The 22,929-nt window shown below is 33.4% G+C and overlaps 1 protein-coding gene and 1 long non-coding RNA gene across 2 annotated transcripts; one reads left to right on the top strand and one right to left on the bottom strand.

The window, feature by feature from the left end:
- Window positions 1–2,211: 2,211 nt before the first annotated feature.
- LOC142534244 (early light-induced protein 1, chloroplastic-like) lies at window positions 2,212–3,233 on the bottom strand. Its single transcript, XM_075641184.1, has 3 exons — window positions 2,888–3,233; window positions 2,711–2,803; window positions 2,212–2,624 (listed from the first exon to the last, which is right to left on the bottom strand). The coding sequence occupies exons 1-3, from the start codon at window positions 3,032–3,034 to the stop codon at window positions 2,280–2,282; spliced, it is 585 nt and encodes a 194-aa protein (XP_075497299.1). The 5' UTR covers window positions 3,035–3,233; the 3' UTR covers window positions 2,212–2,279.
- Window positions 3,234–14,239: 11,006 nt separating this feature from the next.
- LOC142534250 (uncharacterized) lies at window positions 14,240–15,687 on the top strand. Its single transcript, XR_012816941.1, has 3 exons — window positions 14,240–14,627; window positions 14,718–14,787; window positions 14,885–15,687. It is a non-coding gene; the product is annotated as an uncharacterized LOC142534250 (long non-coding RNA).
- Window positions 15,688–22,929: the final 7,242 nt, after the last annotated feature.

Here is a 22,929-nt window from a genome sequence, read left to right as displayed (position 1 = left end):
TGTTTGCTCTTATCTTAAATCACTACAAAAGATGCAAGTTACTTGGGCTATGTTTGGTGTGTAGGATACAATAACTAATTGGATTGATGAGAAAACTTAAAGTAATGATATATAATGTGTAGTGATGAAGAATATTTTGTTTGGTGAGATTTTAATGAGTATGATAAATTTTACATTTTTGTTGTTGAGACAAAAATACCCTAAACTAATATTGATGACAATTTGGTATATAAAATGATATTTGTAGCAATGTTTTCAAAATCATGTGTTCAGCTATTAATAAATAAATATTTTATAAAATTTTAAATTATAGATATGTATTTATCTGATAATTTATTTTTTAATAAAAATTAATATTATTTTGCATTTTATCTCATTTTTTTCTCTGTTTTTTTAAGCGCAGAGGATGATATGTGGATTTCTAATTATTTTTTCTCTATTTTTTAAATTTTATTTAGTTTCATCATGAAATTATTCATGTGATGTGTGTGCAAATAAAAAAAATATAAACCATCTATTGTTGGTAAAATGGTAATTTACTTTATATTTTAGGAATTGGATTATCAATCCTCCCAAAACAATGTGATGTCTTTTCACCCAAATAGGTTTTTTTATCTTGATCTTCTTGATTAATTGAACCAATAAAAAATGAGACAAACATGGGTTTAACAATCTATCCTTTGCTTATCACCCATACCAAACATACCCTTAGTCTATATATATATATATATATATACATTTAGATTGTCATTAATATTAAGATTGAGTCTGAAATCTAATCCAATCTTCAAAAGTTAGCTCATTGGTGAAGGATTGTCGAACTCCATATATACAACTCTCAAGAAGACAACTAATATTCTCACTTCAGGCTCAAGAATGAAAGTTTCCCAACTCGTTGACTTGTTAACTTCGCGCTCCAAACCCGTTGACTTGTAATTATGATAGTTGTATATACAAATTTGAACAATTATCTTCTTAAATTTTTTAAGTTGAGTTAAGTTTAAATTTCAATATTAACGTAATATCAAAAATCAAGTTACATCCATAAAAAAATAAAAAAACAAAGACGCATTGATTCATTGAAGCTTAGCCGTTAATCCATATCAACTGCTCCAACAATTTTGTCAGCATTAAATAGGGTTGTTAATTTTTTTTTTAAAAAAAACATATTCTCAAATGGGAAAGTTGATGAAAAATCCCCAATCAAAATATTTTTTTGGGTTCATTCTCTACCCACAAAATTGTGGTACTATGTCATACAAAATGTGGTACACTTCATGTGGAAATATGGTAACTTCATGTGGAAATGTGGTACTAAAAAAGTAACCAGGGTCTGAACACAAAAAAAATCGACGGCCGGGGACTATAAACCAATTTCCCGTTCTCAAAACTCAAACCCCCAAAAAAGGAAAAAAAATGAAAAGAACAAAATGAAAAACTTGTTTAATTTACGTTATGCCCATATATAAGTCTCATTTGCTATTGAAAATTGCCTTTCTCGTCATCTTGACCCAGTAAAATAGAAGTGCGTGTCCGATCCAAAACTCTCCACCTCATTGTAACAAGAAAATTAATTAAAAAATAAAAATTGTATTCCCGACTACTAATGCTTGTGAATTTTTCTGCATTCTTCTCTTTTACTTGAGATCATATTCATTTAATTTTACACTAACAATATAAAATATTGGTAAATGACTAAAAGTTTTACGAAAAGTTTTATGTAAAGAAAAAATTCTTCTAAAAAATATATATATATATAATCTTAATTATTTTTAAAATTAATTAGATTCCACAAATATTCATCGAAATCTTGTTATTTAGTCCTAAAATTAGAAATATATATACACAATATTGGTATGGTGATAAATGACAAAATATAATTATATGGATGAGAGAAATAATATTATTTGAGCATGAATACATATGAAAAAAAATTAATTGCAATGTTTCAAGTCCATAAACACGAAGAAATAAATTTAAAGGAAAAAACTTATATCTTTTCAAAAAATAACAAAAGAAAACCAACATAAAATCAATCACATACCAAACCTAGCTAGGTATTTTTCAAATGTATACTTTAGAATATCCGAGTAAATTATTATAAACTACATATTTAAAAGTTACTCGTTGAAAAAAGCATCAAACTTTAGAATCCAGAAATATATAATTATTCATTCCAACATAAAAACATCACTACATTATTCATATATTTACATAATTCTTTACATACCATATTTCATCAATACCATCATGGAACTAAACATGCCCATAACAAACTTTCATACAAGAGTCCCACCCTTGACATACTCGGTGTAAGCCAAAGCTATCAATCCTACCATTGCAAGCCTTCCATTCCAAAGCTCTGCATCAGATGTCATCAATCCCCGCGATTTCGAATCCGCGCTCACTCCTTTAAACAACGGCACAAGTGATGCCACGGATAGCAAAACAGTCGTCCCGAGAAACCACGGGATCCCTCCGTTTTGTATCTGCGAAAAGATACCTTGTCCTCTGGTGAATTCCACCGCAATGGCTGCCACGAATCCGATCATGGCTAGACGGCCGTTGATCCTCTCCGGGCCTGGCCCATCGAAGGCCATGATATCTGTAATATTTGTGCTCTCCTGAATGGAAATTGAGACCACATGTGATTATATAAATGTACTAAATCAATTATTAGATTAAAACAAAATAAATTAATCTGAACTACCTCAGGTTGCGGCCGGGGAGGAGGGGTCGAGAACAATTGTGGTGGAATTGGAACTGCTGCTTTTTCTTTCTCATCAACAACATCGCCACCATCCTGTTATATCAGTATTTCACTGTTAATAAAGTAGCAAACTATATGTAAACTTCACATATAGTGTGTGTGTGTGTATATATACACCTCAGCCGTGTTTCGAACTCTGAACTTCATATCCCTCTTGAAAAGTGGCACGCTTGATCTCAAAGGAGCAAACTGGTTCAGACAAGCAATTCTTGAACTGAAACCAGCTCCACAGATCATTTGCATTCCTGTTGCTGCAGCTGCCATATTGTGCGTGAACAAAAGCTTGTCTGAGAATGAAGAACAAGTAATTAGCTGTTGATCAGTATTCGAAATAAAAGAACAAAAGTCGGAATTAGGTTGAATATGGTGGAGTACATGAAGTGTGGGGTTTATTTATAGAGGTTTTGTGGAGAGAAATAGTGGGTCTTTCTTTTTACACGTAAATTGCTTATAATCTGTACAACATCGTATGAAAGATGGATTCATAGGCACCGGACAGGTTTCTTCCCAAGGTCACGAGAAATTTAATCAAAGCTAGATAGGGACGCGTAAGGATTCAATATATGTAAGGATTCTGGATCTTTCTTACAAAAACTTTTCACAAATATAAATGAAATTTTAGTTATTCACATTTAAATTTCTTTGTGGTATAATATTTAAATAATAGTGTCTAGCTAGGACATTTAATTAATAAATTAATGTGAGGATATTATCAAAAGGTCGGTCGAGGTATATGTGTGTATCACACGAATCTCTAGTGTTTACTCAATGATTCTAGGAGCAAAATATGCATCCAAAAACATCAAAGCTTTTGACAGAGTTGTATTGATTCTTGTTCGTTTTCAACTAAAAAATTAACGGAAAATAATTTTTTGGTCCTGAACTAAACTTGTCTCATTTCGAGTTTTGATTCGCTAAGTATTCAAAATTTGGTTTTGGTTTGTTAACTTTGATTTCTTTTTTTGCTTTTAGTATATATTACTTTGTTAGAGTGCTAATGTATCACCGAAAAATGCTCATATGAGGTCAAAAAATGCTGATTTGACACAATAACCTGCTGGTGCGGTCTGCTGGTGTGGTGCCAAAATATGCTGAAGTATTTGACGTTATATCAACAATTAGACCGAAATGCTGCACGAGCTTTGATTACTTAACTTTTAGATTGCACACTTGATAGAAATGCTAGTACACAAAATATAAGTTTTGCCAACAGCAAAAACTTGTGTGAGACAGTCTCACGAGTCGTATTTTGTGAGACCGATCTCTTATTTGAGTCATTTATGAAAATTTATTACTTTTTATGCTAAGAGTATTATTTTTTATTGTGAATATTGGTAGGGTTGACTCGTATCACAGATAAAAATTTGTGAGACCGTCTCGCAAGAGACCTACTCCTTGCCAACATAAAAGAATAATTATAAGCTCTACTTCAATTAAAGTTTAAATTTTGGTACAATCCTGTAACGTAATGTACTTTTAAAATAATTGAAATTTGCGGAAAAATAAAAATTTTCTTAAATAAATAAAAATCTTCCAAATTGCGATAAAAATAAACTGCTCATCTAAAAATAATTACCAACCAAGTTTGCAAAAAGTATTCGTTTAAACAACTTAAAATAGTCTCATAAAATCAGAGTATTTGAAACATGCATAAAGTTCTTAAAAACGTAGGCGGTCCTCGGGTTTAGCCTCCACACAGTCCGAGTCGGCTCATTGGTCCCCACCCCTCGTCTCTTCGTACTCTTCCTCACCTACATCTATCAAGTCTAGTGAGTCTAAAGACTCAACATGTATAAACTGATAATAACAACTAATACATAATAAAACCACATGCATTTTAAAGTAGGACGTACATACTTGAACATGAACGCACTTACATAAACGTAAACGTGCCATCATATCGTAAAACTTTACATAAACATACTTGCATCGTACATACTTGAACATACATAAACATAATCATTTTGCGTAGAGATATGTTTCAAAGCAAGTGACCCATACATAAATGCGCCTGATCAGACTAAACCACAGTACTGGGCTGGCAGGGATGTCCACTACCACATACATAAGATCCTCGGTCATACTTTACCAGGTGGATTGGTCCCTGGTCATACTTTACCGTTTTCCAATACTGATCAAACCCGATCATACTTTACCGTGGTGGAGAGGTCTTCGGCAACGTTCACCGACTTCCAAACCCGTTCATAATTGGTCACAAGACATTTAGCATACCTCAAAAACATAAAAATATTTTCTTTGCACGTCGAACATACTTAAAAATGTCGAGGGCTTCGTTGAAACGCTCTGGACATGCTGCCCTAACCAAAACAGCAAAGATTCAGGAGATCCCAACAAAGCCTACAACCAAAACTTGAGAAAATATGAAGAACATGCACAAAATTTCACAACTTGAGCGGGTTTACGATAAAAATCATATCTCTCACATTTCTTATCAGAAAATTATGCATTTACTGTCCAATCGAAGATAACACAGAGAACTAAAAATCATATGTTGAAAACATTTCCAGAAAATTAACTTATAAGTCGCAAAATTCGAAATAACAGAGGATGATGGATTTTGTGACACAGAAATTTCATGGCTTGAGCAGTCCCACGAAAATGATCATAGCTCACCCGTTTCTTGTCCAAAAATTACGAATTTACTGTCAAATCGAAGGTATCAAAAAGTGATACGTTTTATATGCTGAAAGTTTTTCCAGAAAATCAACCGAAAATTCACACTATTCGAAAAGACATCAGACTCGATTTTTGAGATCTAAAAATTTTGATCCAAAATCGTTTCAAACAATTTTGCTGAAATTTTTGCATAGCCTACGCATGTTTTTCATACAATATATATCAAAATAATTAATATGACAAGATCGATACGAAAACGAAAGATTATGCATGCCTTTGTGTCTAAACGCTCGAAGATAACGAATACCGACGCGGTGGATCACGGGGGATGACCGGGAGAAGATTGTTTCATGTTTTCTTGCCCGAAAAGGATCGTGAATCTTCAAAAATTTAGAAATGAAAAGGTTTCTGCTGAAAAAACTTAGAGCCCTAGCCTTTTCCAAGAGAAATGAAATGAAATGCAATGAAATGTGTGTGTGCGCCTAGGCCAAGTGTATATGTGTATGTGTGTGTGAGAGTAACCTGTGTGTGTGTGTTAGTGGGTTAGTGGGGAGGGCATTAAAGGGTTTAATTAGGATATTAAAATATTAATAATCAATTAGTATACTAAATAAAATAATAATTCTCCATTAAAATAATAGCATACCTAAATTTGAATTAAAATATACATGTGTTAAATCTTAAAAATTTAAAATCTTAAAATTATTTAATAAATTAAATTAGGCTTTAAAAATGTTAAAAACTTAATAAATCATTTTATAATGTCATTTTCTTGACTTGAAATAAAATATCACATTTTAAAATCGCCTAAATCGTCATCGGTCTCCTTTCCTCGATCACACATCGAATATTCGCCTGAAACATGAAACACGAGAAAATATTTTAACATCCATCAAATAAAAATGTAATAATTTAAAATAATGTCAATCATAAATCTTGCATCATTAAAAATCATTTTAAAATTAAATAGATAATTTAACAATTTAATAAAATACAAAATAAATTTAATAACTTGCATGGATGTGGTTTACGTGGACCTTCAAATTTTTGGGACGTTATAAATCCTGCCAACATACTTGTATTTATTTATGTATAATTTTCAGAAAAATTTCATTCTCAATTTTATTATATTTCAATACTTGTAAATTTAATGTTTTTTTTATTAAATTTATATTAGAATACAAATAATATATAATAATGTCAAAGAACTGAAAGTACGTTAGGGAAAAAAATTATTTTTATACATTTAGAACTAACCATAATTGAAATAATAATAATAATAGAAAACTATTAGAGTTTCAAAACAAAAAACATTTAATAAACAATTTCACCGTAAAATATCACTATATTATTTAAATTTACATTATTCTTTACACATCAGAACACTTCATCAACATCAAAATGGAATAAAACATGCCCATAAAAAAACTCACACAAGAGTCCCGCCATTTACAAACTCGGTATTTGTAGGAGAGAAGATGACCTCGATTAGAGTGCATGTGCACGGTTCCTGATTAGATATATGCTCACGCCCTGTCCTCTGACGACTGTCCATACCCTGTCCTCTAGCAACTACCCATGTCATGTCTTTTTTCAGTAGCCGTGGTGGCCCATACTGATTAAGTGACCTTGAACCCTGGTCGGCAGTGAGGACATTGGTCGAGCGAGATTGACCTTGGCCGGGTGACATGAGCCCTAGATGGTCGAGATGACCCAGTGTGAAACCCCGATTTTTCTCCAAAGATAAGAATTTTGATGATAAGCCTAATTTTAGGATAAATAAACCAAGATCTAAGATTTGATATGATATTGATACCAGATAAAGATCTAAGATTTGATATGAAATTGATACTTGGATAAAGATCAAGCAAGAGGATAATAGATCCCTAAATTTCGAAAATTTAAAGTATTTAATTGGGATTTTCGAAATTATGGAGATAGGAAAAATTCTGCACTATAAAAAAACACATGCATGGGAAAATTTAAAAGTTCGCGTACCAGAATTTTATGGAAAATCAATAGCATTATTTTCGGGATAATTTACCACAAAATTTGAAGTTACTAAAGGAGATTTTTGGTATTTAAGAGCAATGATTTTATTGTACTGGAAATAAAATATCTACCGAATATTGGGAATAGACAAAAATTCGAAATTTTGCAGGCTTGGATAGGAAAATATTTCGAAAATATACTAAAGGAATGGATATATAGATTTAAAAATTATCCAGTATCATGGATAAGATATGATAATTATCCTAGATTTAAAGTTTGATTCAAAGTTCAAACGCGAGGATAATACACGATCAGGATAGCAGCCAACCCCTATAAATAAGAGAGTCATGCCATTAGAAATTCACACCTCCACATTTTCTAAATTTCTTCTCTAGTTCTCCCTAGGAATTTTAGAGACTTTGCTCTCTTAGTGTGCCGAGTATCGAAGCTCTGTAGCAGTCCAGATCCATGCTCAGTTTCGAAATCCTATCATCACCAGTTCTCATTTTTTCGAATTATTCAAGGTAAGTGGGTTTTTGTTATACTATAATTTGTACACTTCTCATTCGTAAGTGCTATTTTGTTATGCACATATTCTTTCGTAAGTGGGTTTTTGCTATATTATAATTTGCACACTTATCCTTCGTAAGTGGACTTTTGTTATGTATATATTCTTTCGTAAGTGACTTTCTGTTTGCCACACTTGTTCTTTGAAGCGGGCTTGCGTTTAAAGAAATTATAATTTGTGTACGAATCTCCCTTCAGTTTTTGAAAGTTCGTTCGAGCATAATTGCTTGTTCATGATATATTTCTTCTAGATTTGTCAATAGAAACTTGAAGAAGATCTTCTGGATCCCAGTTGGATTGAAGCTATGCAAGAAGAGCTGAATCAATTTAAAAGAAATGAAGTTTGGTTTCTTGTACCTAGACCAACTCATCAAGCTGTTATTGGAACACGGTGGGTGTTTAGAAACAAACTAAATGAAGAAGGCACTGTGGTCAGAAACAAAGCAAGACTGGTGGCTCAAGGTTTCAGACAAGAAGAAGAAATAGATTATGACGAAACCTATGCACCGGTAGCAAGGCTTTAAGCGATCAGAATATTTTTAGCCTTTGCTGCTTTCAAAAATATCAAAGTATATCAGATGGACGTGAAAAGTGCCTTTCTAAATGGTCTACTGCAAGAAGAGGTCTACGTTGAACAACCTCCAGGTTTTATCGATCATTTCTTACCAAATCATGTATTTAAATTACACAAAGTCCTGTATGGTTTAAAACAGGCATCTCGAGCTTGGTATGACACACTATCACAATTTCTTGTTAATCATGATTTTACTATCGGAACAGTAGACAAAACTCTGTTCACTTTAGTTAAGAATAAGAACATTCTGTTAGTACAGATTTATGTTGATGACATAATATTTGGGTCAACTAACCCCAAATTGTGTGCAAAGTTCTCCAAATTGATGCTGGAACAATTTAAAATGAGCATGATGGGAGAATTAAATCTCTTCCTATGACTACAGATCAAGCAACTTGATACTGGAATTTTCTTAAATCAAGCTAAGTATACTTAGAAACTACTGAAAAATTTTGGCATGGAGACATGCTCTGCTGCTTCTACTCCTATGAGCTCATCTACTAAACTTGACAAGGATGAAAATGGAATTTTAGAAGAGGTAACTCAGTATCGTGGTCTTATTGGTTCATTGTTATATCTTACTACCAGTAGACCTGATATTATGTTTGTTATCTGTATTTGTGCAAGATTTCAATCTAATCCTAAGCAGTCACATTACATTGCTGCTAAGCGCATACTGAAATATTTGAAGGGCACTCAAAATGTCGGCTTATGGTATCCTAATGATTCATCTTTCAATCTTATTGGATATTCAGATGCTGATTATGCAGGTTGCAAATTAGACAGGAAAAGCACAAGTGGTTTTTGTCAATTTCTTGGTGATAGGCTAATCTCATAGTTTGTAAAAAGCAGACTTCCATAGTTACGTCTACTACAGAAGTAGAGTACCTTGCTGCTGGAAGTTGCTGCTCTCAAATTCTTTGGATACAACAACTACTTAAAGATTACGGAATTCAAGCTTCTGAATCACCCATCTTCTGTGACAATACCAGTGCTATAGTAATCACGCAAAATCCAGTACTTCATTCTAGAATAAAGCATATTGATATCAGACATCATTTCATTAGAGATCATGTGCAGAAGAAGGACATTCGTCTGGAATACGTTTCTACTGATCAACAAGCAGCAGACATCTTTACAAAGCCTCTGCCTGAGAATAAGTTCTCTTATTTTCGAAATTTTCTTGGTTTAATTGTTTTAACTTGAGTATATTGTTGCTATCAGTTTGTTGATTATTATCAGTTGCCTGTTACTCAACTCATATCAGTATGCTTTAAAGAAAAAGGAGACAATTTGTGGCAAGTACTGATATTTTATTAAGAATAGAATCGACGCCTTACAACTTGATTCAAACTTCTTTCTACAGCATCTTGCCATATTCTAAACCAGTTGTTCAAATCATGACTTCTAATATTCCAGAAGTTTTCAGAAATGGCAACTAGGTCAAGCAACTCCCACTCCCTTGACAGCAGCATGTGGTTCAGCACATCATCATTGACCAATTCGGATATGTGATCAACTCGAGCAAGCCTCTTGAACCTCCTTGCAAATGACCTCTGTTTAGCAGAAGCAAGAAATTCTCCGGTATTGATTATTTGAAGGTCATGAGCAGTAATCCAAATGGACATAACCTCCGCAAAGATGAAGTCTTCTGCACCTTGTTTTAATTCTTGCAAACGTTGAGTTTTCCATGAAGGATGAGGAACATGAGTGCTGCTTTCACAATCTATTGGAATACAAATGTCATTATGAGCAGAGGTTATCTTCATTTATAGACAAGACTTGAGGAAGATGAAGAGCCATCGAGCCTTAAATTATCCAGACTACATTTTTGTCATCTTCTCTTCTGTTTATTTTTTGTTATTTGGTTATTTATTCATTTATTTGCATTAAGTAAAAAGCAGTAGATAAACAGATATATGAAAAAATGGAATATTTCATTCATAAAACCAGATGCATTACATTTGGCCTATCTATTACATTTTGTTGATATCAGAAGTTTGAAGTACTGAAAAGTACTTCAGCAGGAACCTAACTAAGCTATGTTGGAATCCCCTATTTTCGCACGATCATGGTTACTGAAAGGGGTTATTCCGCAGCTTATTCCTTTTAAGAACAAACAATCTAACTGATTGTTCATATTACAGGCCAAGGAATTTCTTCCAAGTCTTCATATCTTGAAAAAAGATGTCTTCAGACATCATCTTACGAGAAGCTGGAAATGGTCCTTGCAATTCCTCTGCAGAATCAGTCTCTGGAGAATACTCCAAAAGCATGTTTGCATCATCCATTTGTGATTTGATATTATTTGTGTACATAACCTTATTTGTGAGATTGCAGGTACTTATATAGAGTATTGGGAAGCTAAAGAAACGTCCAACAGGTCACATCTTGCACGAATTTTAAGAGTCATCTATCATTCCCATAGATATCGTATCTTTTGCATTTATTAGTTGCATTAATTGAGGAGGAATATTATTTTGTTCTATTCTTTCCTTTTCCGTGCTTTATCAGAAGCAGAAGAAGGTTTGTCTTTTCGATAAAACAGTGTGTCTACTTGTTTTTATCAAGATGCTGAAAATATTTCAGTACTTCATAACTTCCAGAAGATATTATCATAAGATGACAAACTCTCTTCTGATATTTTTTAGTAACCGCTTTGGAAAGCCCGCCTATTTTAGTTACTTTTAAAAAAAAATTTGGTGTTTCTGACACTCTCTGGTAAACTTTTCAAATTCAACCATAAGCATATCGACACATGTCCTTATGTTTCACTGACGGCTGTACATTCTAGACTTTAACCGTCTTTTCTTAGTCATTAATTACACTACAACAATAAATGGCTATTGTGACACTTTTTTGTAGACACTTTTAATTAAATGTTGTTATAAATACTTAATAATGACACTTGTAAAAAATTAATAATGTGTAAAATAAAAAAACATATTAGATTAGTTATCCTGACATTTTTTATTGATGTCATTATTTATATGGAATGAAACAATTATTTTCCCTCCTCCAATATTTATCAATCCCAAATATTCCCACCTTTATTTTATCTATTTTTCTCACCAAAATCTTCATCATGTCGTATAATAATTTTTTTATTTAATATGGCACACCCATTCATGTGCACTTTTAATATTATTTTAGCTCATACAAACAACGGCGTGCAAAAAATACACGTCGTAAATAGTTATTTCAACGGCGAGCTATATGTATCATGTTAAAATTTAATATTTACGACGTGCGTCATACGCTGTTAATAGTCTTATAATTTTTTTTAATAGTAGAAAATTTATTTCGTACAGCACACGATCAACGCTGTTGATAAAGATGGAATAATTATACAGCGCGCTCTTCTCCCAAATCTCTCGCGCCCTTCTTTTTTACCCTTATTCATTCAGCCGCGCCCCTTCTTTTTTTCCCTCATTCAGCCGCTATCGCCACCCTCATTCATCTAGTGCTATAGATTTATTTCCATCTGCAGAATCCTTCTTATTTCTATTTTCTAGTCAAATCTCTCGCGCCTTTCTTATTTCATTCATTGCCAAATCTCTCGCGCCCTTCTTATTTCTATTTTCTAGCCTCACTGTTTCAGATTTGTCTTCTCATCTCCGGCCGGTAAGTTCCAAATCTATCCTTTTTTTCTCAAATTCGTGGTACTAAAATAATAATCTGTAACAAATCCTTTGTTTTCTGGATGATTGAATGTAATGTAGGCTTCTGGAAAATAAGTAGAAATGAGATGTGCATACTCTAAGCCGTAGAAACTCTATACCAGGAGATGTCGCTATGGTTTTTAATCTTATCAGGGAATTAAGAAGAATAGTATGTATAAAGTGATTCATTGATCATTAAATTGCCCTGGCACTCCGTACTTGGTATATCTTGATGTTGTAGATTACAGAAATAGGGAAATAATAGAGAAGAATTCACTTAGTAATTGGTTGAGTTTTCTGCAATTGGAATCACCTTCAGCTGTCAGAATGATTCAAATTTAGGATAAATTATCGAAGATACAATATATTTTCATCTTCAGTACTTCTTTAAGAATCAATACTTTGTTAGTCTTTTTCTCTAAAACAGGTAACTACTCATCAACTTGTGGACCAGTAATGTTAAGTTCCATGTATTTCCGTTTTGGGTTGAGCCCATTCATAATGCCCTCTGGAATGTGGTGATTTAGGATGATGCACTGATTGGTTATTGCTGATCCCACCATTTGAACTTCCTACAGTTCAGATTTATACCTTTTGTAAACTGCTGGTGAAGGCAATCTTTCATTCTGCCCATAATTTTAGTTACAATGACGGAAATGGCGTATACACTGTTCTTGATTATTGAAACTTGACTGTCTCAGAGCATTCAATTGTATGGTTAGTTTTTCTAATAGCTTTTAAACTCAGTTTGCTTTGCCGAGTTTAAACTTTGTTAAGTGATGGAGTCTGCTTTACGTTTCCTCTAAGATTGTAGGAAGGTTTGCATCATATTGATCTATGAATGATTACTGGATCTTATAGAAAATTTTCATATTGATATTATTTAGATTTTTCCTTGTCCATGATGTTAAAGCTGACATAATCACTTTTCTGTGTTACAGACCTCAAATGGTGGTGGGTTGGTAATCATTCACATCCTGGTTTTGGGTGTTGACTTTCTGGTGTTGACATTAATACTGAGCAGGTTTTGCTCTTCATCAGACATCTCCTTGCAGCTTCATCGAGTTCTTGAGGTCTTTTAGTACTTGCACCTGCTTTAGTTTAGTACACATAGCTTAAGAAAGATCAACCTAGTGCAGCAGTCTAAGTAATTGAGCCAGGTAATACAAATTATTATTAACATATTAATCATGCTTATTGTTTCGTAGGATTTGTTTTATATTTTTATTTATAATTATAATTTACATTTATTAAAATTAATTTAAATATATTTATTAGAAATAAATTTGTAAATATGCATTTATTTTAATAATTAAAATAGCAATAATATTTTGAATATTAATATTAAATAAAGTTTAGTAATAATTACAATATTATTGTTTTTTTAAATAATTATAAATATTCTTAAAATAATTTGATAGATAATTAAATAGATCTTTTTACCAGAATTGTGATGGGTGATGTCTGATGATATGTTGCTCGTGAAAGTGTTTTGCGTGAGTGTTAAGCTATTAGGTAAACTACGGCACTGCAACATGTGGATTACAATTTACGTGTCTTACAAAGTGAAAACTAATAGGTATGGCAGTGTAAGAATGAGGCATGTGAGGGGCATTATATATTTGCATTACTGCTGGAAGGATTTCTTATTTAGCTGATGCCTGAATGTTACACGAGCTGATATATTTGCATTATTGCTGGAAGTAATTTCTGATTTCCGATAACTAGAATCACAGTCATTGTAAAATTAGTACTTTTCTTTCATGATCAATGCTCTTCTTGAATGGCTTATGTTAAATTCTTGAATTTGTGCATATATGTATTCTTAGCTGCTAGAATCAGGCCTCAATTTGAGATGAATTTGAGATGATATCGTAGAATTTTATAAGCTTGATATTATTTATTATTTGATGTGGCATAATGAGTTGGAGTTTGCTTTTTTGTAAGCTATATTTTGTGTGAGCTTATAATTATCTCGAGTTAGTCATTTATTGATTTAGATAGTATATTTTTGTTGAGAATGTATATTACAGGTATATTTGCTGTCATGAGTTAAATAATTTGAATGATGTTTCTTTATGCTTTTTTTGTTTTCTGGCTAGCTGGACATACTCATTAGCATAATGTTTGTTGATGATTGTACTTTATAATTGTTTTTATTAAAACCTTCTCTTTTGCACTTCACGTAGATTGGATGTTCTGTCTCAATAAAAAGTCTATTTGATTCGACGAAAATTGTGGCAAAATGAGTGGTTCGTAGCATGGATCCAAATACCGAAGTAGGAAGACAGACGTTGGGACCAAATTGGTGTGAAATACAAGTTCTAGTTGTCCTAGAACGGGAAGAGAGTTTGATTAGGCCATATGATCTTTACAAAAGGTTGGGGATATACTTGGAGGAATGATAGCTTGGCTTTGTCTTTTGGTATGATATTCAACTTTTCAATTAACTTGTATTTATTGTTATGTTTGTCATGTTAATATTTTTTTAAACCAATATCAATTATATTTGCAGTTGACAGTTCATGAGGAAGATTTCTACTAGGTGCATTTGGATAAATAATAATTTTTCAGTTTATCATTTGGTATGATATTCACTAGTTTGAATTAAATTTTAATCTCTTTATTTTGTGTTTCTTTAATTTTATTCAATTAATACAAATATATGAATTTTTATTGTAGGTGACAAGAATATTGGATTTTGATTAAGATGAGATGGTTGAATAATGAAGATGCGTCCCAAGTTTGCTTATGTTTTGTTTTACAAGACTTAATTGTTTGTTAGTTCTTAAACTAAATACATTTGATACATTTGTTGGGATATAGTGTTTTTCGAGATAACAAATTTGTCAGTCTTATACATTAATGATTGCAAAATTAATGACAATTATTGATTAGCAATTTAATTTCTATTTTAAAATTTTGTATTTGTATTTATGTTAATTTGTTATATCTTTGAATATTATATCATGAAAATATTGAAAATCGATGACATTTCATAAAATATAACATTTTTTATGTCACAATAGAACATTAAATCATGTACATAAAAAATGTTATTGTAAAACTCATATGGAGACATTTCAAAAAGTCATTATAAACAACTATTAATGACAATTTTCAATATCCTTATATACTAGTATAGAAGACATTTATAAGTGTCATTACAGATTACATAATGAGACATTTTAAATTAACCTTATAACATATCATTAGTGACATTTTTTATTGTCACTATAAATAATATACACGATACTTTTAGTTGTCATTATAAATTATGTTAACTGACATATAAATTTGTCATTATTGTTATAATAACAAGGCATGTATAAATGTCTTTAAAACATGAGTTTTCCTGACATTTAAAATTGTCATTATATGAATAATTAGTAACACATATGAAGTTGTCATTAACATCTTATAATGACATTAAAAAATGTCAGGAAGTTTAAGACGACATTGGAATAGACGACATTTGTTGGAGGTGTCACTAAAGTTTAAATGTCACTAAATATTGAATATTATGATATTTATGAATGTCACCATAAGCATTTATTCTTGTGTTACGCTTTCAGATCTTTCGCATACTAGCTACTGTTTTCTCTCGTATTCACATTCTACTGCAAAATCTACTTCAAACTTATTTCTACTTGCAGAAAAATGGCTGGAGCTTACACACTCAATGCTTATCAAGTTAATTTTGCTTCAGTGTTGACAATCAAGGACGAAAATCTGGTCAACATGTTCAAAGCCATTGAGAAATCTGGTCTCAGAAGATTTCTGGAAGCACCAGCAGTTATTTACAAAACAGCTCTCCTGGAATTTTATGCCAAAGCTAACGTTGACGAAGGAAAATTCATCTATTCCCAGGGAGATGTATCTATTTCAATTGACGCTGCCCTATTGGGATCGACCTTCTTCCTCCCATGCTCAGGCATCTCGGATTTTTCTGATACTTTCAAGTAGGAGATTTCGGCTGCCCTCATTACTTTCTCAGCTTCTGGAGAGGAACTCTCTCCTTCTTGCTTTAATATGCTACTGAAGATGGAATACCAAGTGCTTGCTGATATTGTTGCAAAAGCACTGTTGGTCAAAGCTGGTACTTTTGACAAATTGACTAAGGAGAAAGTTCAAGTGATGTTGGCCATCACTTTTGGATTTAAAGTGGAATGGAGTGGATTCTTGTTTAGAATCCTGAAGGATATGGTTCTGAGGAAGAGCTCTGGCTTTGCTGTTCAGATCAGCAAAATGCTTAAGGATGCTGGTTTTCCTTTCACTACTGAACATGATGCTTCTTTTGTAACAATGGCCGATGCTGATAATGTGCTCGCCTTGAGGCCAAAGCCAACTGTGGCGGAATTTATTGCTATTAAAAGGGAAATCGGAGATGCTCAGACTGAGGTTCAAGGGCCTCAGAAGAAGATCAAGAGAAAAAGAGTGATTATCTCCACTGATTCTGATAAAACAGTTTCTGAGGAGTATGCTGCTCCTACTCAAGCATCTGTCCCTGCCACCCCAAGCAAGAAGAAGACTCGCACGGTGCTTCGAATTAAGAAAACAGCAGCAATTGCTGATTTAGACATTTTCCCGTAGAGACAAGTGTTCCCAGAAGCCACGTCTTCTTTGCAAGTTTCTGTTCCGGTCACTAAGCCAGCAGCCACTTCTGATACCACCTCTTCTACTGCTCCGACCTTCAGACCCTCGTCTGGAGTTGTTATTCGTGAATCTTCTGCAGGATCTTCTGATTTTCGACCCATGATGCCTGCCCCATCTTCCGATAAAGGCAAAGGGAAACTCGTTGCAGAACCACAATTTTATGGCGCCAAATCATCTGTTTTAACTGGTATTAATCTTTATTGGGGAAGAGATTGAGAGATCTGCCAATGAATGGATGACTTTCTTTGATGATTGGCATAAGGTTCGAGTTTTCCATTCTCTCACATTCTTCAGAACACGAGGTGCATTCAGTAAAATGGTAAAGAATGAAGAAAAGGTGTTTGAACTTGCCAAGACTGAAAATGTGATCGAAGCTATGAGAGGCCGAAGTTTCATTCTTGAGCAGCTGAAACGACGAAAGCTAGAATCAGTTTTGAAGACTCTTCAATCTAATTTTGATGCTATGATTCCGACTGCTGCTCAGGATCAGAATGTGATCCACATTCTATCTGATCGTTTGAGAATGATGAATGAGCAACTTCTTGCTCAAGAACAGACATTTGGAGAATCTGTACCATATTCAGTAAGCTTCATTCCAGACTTTGCTCAGACTAAGTATGTTGAGGAAAGGACTACAGCTCCACCAGAAGCTAAGGTCTCTAGTACTCCTGAATCTCCGAAGCAGCCTACTCAGTCTTCATCTCTTCTATTTGTTCGAGAATTGGCTTCAGTAGATGAAGTCATTCAATCTATCGTTGTTACTGTCTCTGCTGCACCTGAATCAGCTCAGGTGATGACTTGGTCCAACCAGCAACTCTCCCAGCAGAACACCATTTAGCAGAATCGGATGCTACCCCATCTCAATCATTGTCAAATTTGGAGATTTTCTCTGCTGAACATCAAGCAGAAATGGTAGCCATCTTGAGTGATCAAATTCCAGCAGCTGAACAACTAGAGGCCATGGAAGCCGAGCAACCAGAAGAAAGAACACTTCCTGAACCCTCTGCTGCTGCTGGACAGACTACTGTTGTTACTACTGCCCCCAACAGATCTCGTTTCCTCTACTGCCTTAGTTGTCCGTCCTAAGGATTCACTGTCTCGCGTTTCTCATATTGCGCATCTTGCTGAAATCTCAGAACCTATGCTCGCAAGAAGTCCATCTTCAGACGAAGAGCGCTTTAATCTTGAATTTGAGATTGACATATTGAAACAAAATATTGACAGAATTTCAGAGATCGTCAAACAGATATCTTTTGAACATGCTGGTGAAATCAAAGCCACGAAATTCTTCCGAGAACGCATAACGAACAATGTCGTTAAAACGGCAGAATCGTTGGCTAAGCTTGAAGTTGAATCTGAACTTTTCAGGAAGAATGTTTTGTCTAGTCATGCCAACATCGTTCTTGGTCAATCTGATGTTCTACGAACTGTCTCTGATCATGAGTCGTCTCTACGCTCAATTTCAACTAAAGTGGAGGCTACTGATTTGAAACTGGAATCCATCGATGCCAAGATTGAGTCCCAATATCAATCTCTTCAGGCCCTAAATGATCGTGTTTCGAATCAGGTTTTGTTTTTGGAGATGATGAATGATAGCATTATCAGCCTATCTGGACGAATGGATGAACTGCTTACTCGCATTGATGTCAAAAAGGGGGAAGCAGTAGAACGTAGGACAAATGAAAGGACAGAAGAAGGTAGATCGGGAAGACATCATCAAGCAGAATCATCCTTCAGAAGCCAAGATCCTCAGGATGATGATGATGCACTATTCAAAGATATTGGGACTGATGATTAATCTTTTTGGATTAATACTCTTTTGAACTGTGCTTTACTATTTATTTACTTTTCAATTATTTGGTTATAATTGCTTTCTGTTTCTGATTTAACTAGATTTCTTCATCATACTAACTTCTAGGTTTTGGCATCACCGCAAAGGGGAAAATTAATAGACTTAATTTAATTGTGGTGATGATAGTCAAAACCAGTAGATTGCGTTAGTAAACCAGAAGATAATATAAAAGCAGAAGTTCTCGTATCGCCTTAACAAAGCAGTACTCTTCGAGTACTTATCGGCTTAGAAAAATAGAAGCAGAACTTGACTTTTGTTGAATCAGAACCTATCGATCTTATATTGAATGTTAACGTTACTCTACCAAGTACAAGTATTAAATGCATCATTAATGCTAAACAAAGTCATTTAATACGTTTTTACCAAATATGGTATGAAACAAGACTGATTGTTCTGAAGCTCTTTGCAGGAACCTTTTTAGGTAATAAAGCTGATTCTATCAGAATTCAAAGAAGCCGTTTTGTTTATAGACGTTGGATTCAAGACTTCTATAAATACACAAGATCAACGACGTTTATAGGTGACCCCAACACCGAAACAACGATTACACTCTCTAACATACGAACGTTGATTTGAGCACGCAGAACTACTTATCATATTCAATGCTCAATATACAGAAAAGCAGCACACGCTTGACATTAGTTATCTGATCTTTTTGAGATTATATTGTGCTGACTGTTTCCTACTCTCTCTACAATCATATTCAAGTTATTATATATTTGAGAAGAGTTTGTAAACTGGAAAAGAGTCTTTTCCAGAACTTTGCTGTATTCATCTTATTGTGTTGAGAAACTAAGAGTTTCAGTAGGCAAAGGATAAGTTCTGCTGAAGTGGGTGTGTACAAGTGTTGTACTGTAAAAACCAAAGTCTTTTAGTGATACCTTCTGGAAACAGAAGAAGGGGAGACGTAGAAGATTTTATCTTCGAACTTCCATAAACAACCATTGTCTACTGCCTACTGTTTTTATTGTGTTTTACCGTACTTCATCGGATCGTTTCCGCACTATTTATTGTGATCTGCTGGAATTACTCTTGAACAAGATTAGCTATAATCTCTAACAGGATTCTAGCACCCTTTGCAAAAACGACGGTCAAAGGAAAGAGTTTATTCACCCCCCTCTAAACTCTATATCGATCCCAAACAAGAGTAAAACAAATAAAAAACAAATATTAACCACTAAGCCACTAATCCCCTTATCCAACTATGAGATCCACTAAATCTTAACCAAATTGACTAAGCAATAAACTTGAGCCACTAGCATGACACGTAAACTTTGACTCATTCTTCAATAGAATCAGGGTAAAATAAAAAGGGGGGGACAAAGTAAAAGTAGTAGAAGCTTACCAATGGCGAGAGGGGAGAAAGGCAGGCATCAGAGCTAAGAGTGAGAAACTGAAAGAAGAAGAAGACCGCCGCCGACGAACCGAACAAACCTTTTTTCTGGACCTTGCTCGCGGCAATGGGGGAAAGACAAAAACCTAGGCAAGGTAAAAGAGAAAGGAACAATGTCAAAGAGAGCAAAGCAGATGAACAAAAAATAGAACAAGGAAGCGAACCAACCAAAAATGAAGCAACTCTAAAAAACAGACAAACAAAACAAGAGAAGGGGAAGAACAAGCCAAAGATTTCAAGATAAGCTCGCGGGGAAAAGGGTAAGAAAGCAAACACAGTAGAATCTCACCAGTCTATACAAGGGGGAAAACAACACAACAGTGGTGACGTCGAGAAGATGGAAGAAGAAGGACACATACAACACAAAAAGCAAGGCTTTTTTTGCTGGGATCTGTTTGCTGCAACCGGGGAAAAACGAGAACCAAGGCAAGAAACAAAGGAGGATGAGGGATACAAAGAGACGGAGAAATAGCGGTGCAAACAGAAGCTATGGGTGTGGTGGAGAGAAGAGCAGATCTCACGTGGTATTGTCCCTGGACTGTGGTGTGGTGGAAGAGACACGTGTTTGGGGGTGTTAGATGTTACTGGGACTAAACTAGCCATTTCACTCAACTTCACGCTTTAATAAAAGTATATTTACTAAAAAATATGCATGATAATCTTTACATATTACGTTTACCTCATCCACGCTTCGGACTCTAAACTTCAAATTCCTTTTAACAAATGGCACACTTCTCAAAGGAACAATCTGCTTCGAACCTACAATTCTTGAACTCAAACCGGCTCCACAGATCAGTTGCATCTCACTTACTACAGCTGCCATATCGAATTTTTGTGCATGAAAAACAATAACTTCGTGTTTATTTATTTCAGAAGAAAGTAGATGTTGAAATTATTGGTATAAAATTTTATGTTTAGTATGAATATGGGGGAGTCTACAAAGTGTGGGTGTATTTATAGATGCACGTGGGGGGTAATCAACGTGGATTTAAAGACATAATTGAATCAAGCCGTTCGTGAGTTATTCGAAGCTCAAATCAATAAAAACTCGTTTAATGATATTCGTTAAGATAAACGAACAAAGTTCAAACTTTACAATACGGCTCGCTAGCTTATGAACAGGTTCGTTCGAAGGCTCATGAGTCAGTTCATGGATGAAAAATAATAGTTTTGATATTTGATTTATATATTTTACATTTTTTCTTAAGAAAAATCAATTAAAGTTATTTATTAGAATAAAATTACAAAATTTAATAAGAATATAATATTTTTCTCTAAATATATAATTTAGTTTTAATGAATCTAATAAATATTTAAATTTAAAATTTATATTTATTAAGTTGTTTAGCATCGATAAAATTTCGAATAAGCTTATGAATCATGAATATATTCGTTAAATAAAATTTGAGCTCATATCGATTATAAATGAGTCAAGCTAAAACATTTAATAGTTTGATTCAATTACATCCCTACCTGGATTCATTAGGCACCAAACATGGTTTCTTTTCAAGGTTTCGAGAAAATTCATTCAAGCTAAAGGATGCCTAAGGCCATCTCCAACCCAACACCATGTTGGTGTAATACTCCATCATAGTGTGAATTTTTCTTCTCCAACCCAACACCATTTCCTACTCCATTTTGGTGGTGTGCTTTGGTGCAATACTGTAGCAATAGCGTAAATCCCTTTTTTTTTGTTTTTTTTTTGGTTTTTTTATGTGATTAATTGAACATTGCACATACCCTCATACGAAATATTTTATAAGCAAAGTATTTCTAATTAAGTCAATATATATATATATGTTTAAAATCAATTTATCCTATCAAAATTAACAATTATTATCTTATATTATTTTATGCAATTATAATTAATTAATTAATTATGGTGTTTTTTATTTTAATTGTTATTGTAATATATTTTAAACCTAATTAATTAAATTAATTATATTATCATGTAAATTTGTAATCATTTGTTTTAAAAACTTTATTTATTCAATAATTACATTATTGAATGAAATAAACAAACATAATAAATCACTTTATTATTGAAAATGACATTACAATACAACATAAAATAAAATAAGATCACTAATATTTAAGATACATAAACTTAAACAAGATAATAAACAATAAAATATTAAAAATCACACCACAATACAACTAAATAAATTAGGCTTACAAGCACATAAATTTTAAAACTCTGGTAAGCTGGATCCAGATCCTCCAATATCTCTAAAATATTTGTCATAGTTCAGACTGTCACGTGCACGTTTTCTTACTTCCCTCTCATTCAAAATTCTTGACTGTTCAGCCCGAAAGTTTTCACGCAAAGATGGATCTTGAATAGAGTTGAGATCAATTACTAAAATTTTGTTATCTTCCTGAAACTTTGTCAGATTCAACATTTGTCGATTTTGTTCTATTTTTGTTTCGTTTTGTTCCAATTTTCGTTCAGTTTGCTGCATACGTTTTATCTGTAATTCATTGTTATGTTCACGATAAACATTTCCAGTTTGGATAATTTCAAGAATTTTTTCTTGTCCTAATCTCATTGATTCAATTGTCTGAGACATATATTCATCTTTTTTCTTTCTCAATTTTGCTTTTTTAACTCCAATTGGTTGTTCTGACGAAGAACCACCAATATTTTCATCACTTAAGTTGATCTCAAACGGTGATAATCCAGGGGACGCTGATTTGGGAGAATCCGTTGCTTGTGTGTCTGATTGTGGAGATTCAAAAAATTCAATACCTCTTTGAATAAATGTCCGTGAGGGGTTTGATGAAGATGCAAATTTCTCCATATCTTTCATAATAGACCATACATGA

The sequence above is a fragment of the Primulina tabacum genome, unplaced genomic scaffold (genome assembly GCF_025594145.1).
Source record: "Primulina tabacum isolate GXHZ01 unplaced genomic scaffold, ASM2559414v2 Contig436, whole genome shotgun sequence".
NCBI lineage: Eukaryota > Viridiplantae > Streptophyta > Magnoliopsida > Lamiales > Gesneriaceae > Primulina > Primulina tabacum.
The sequence above is the reverse complement of the archived record's forward strand: the minus strand, read 5'-3'. Positions and strand labels throughout refer to the sequence as shown.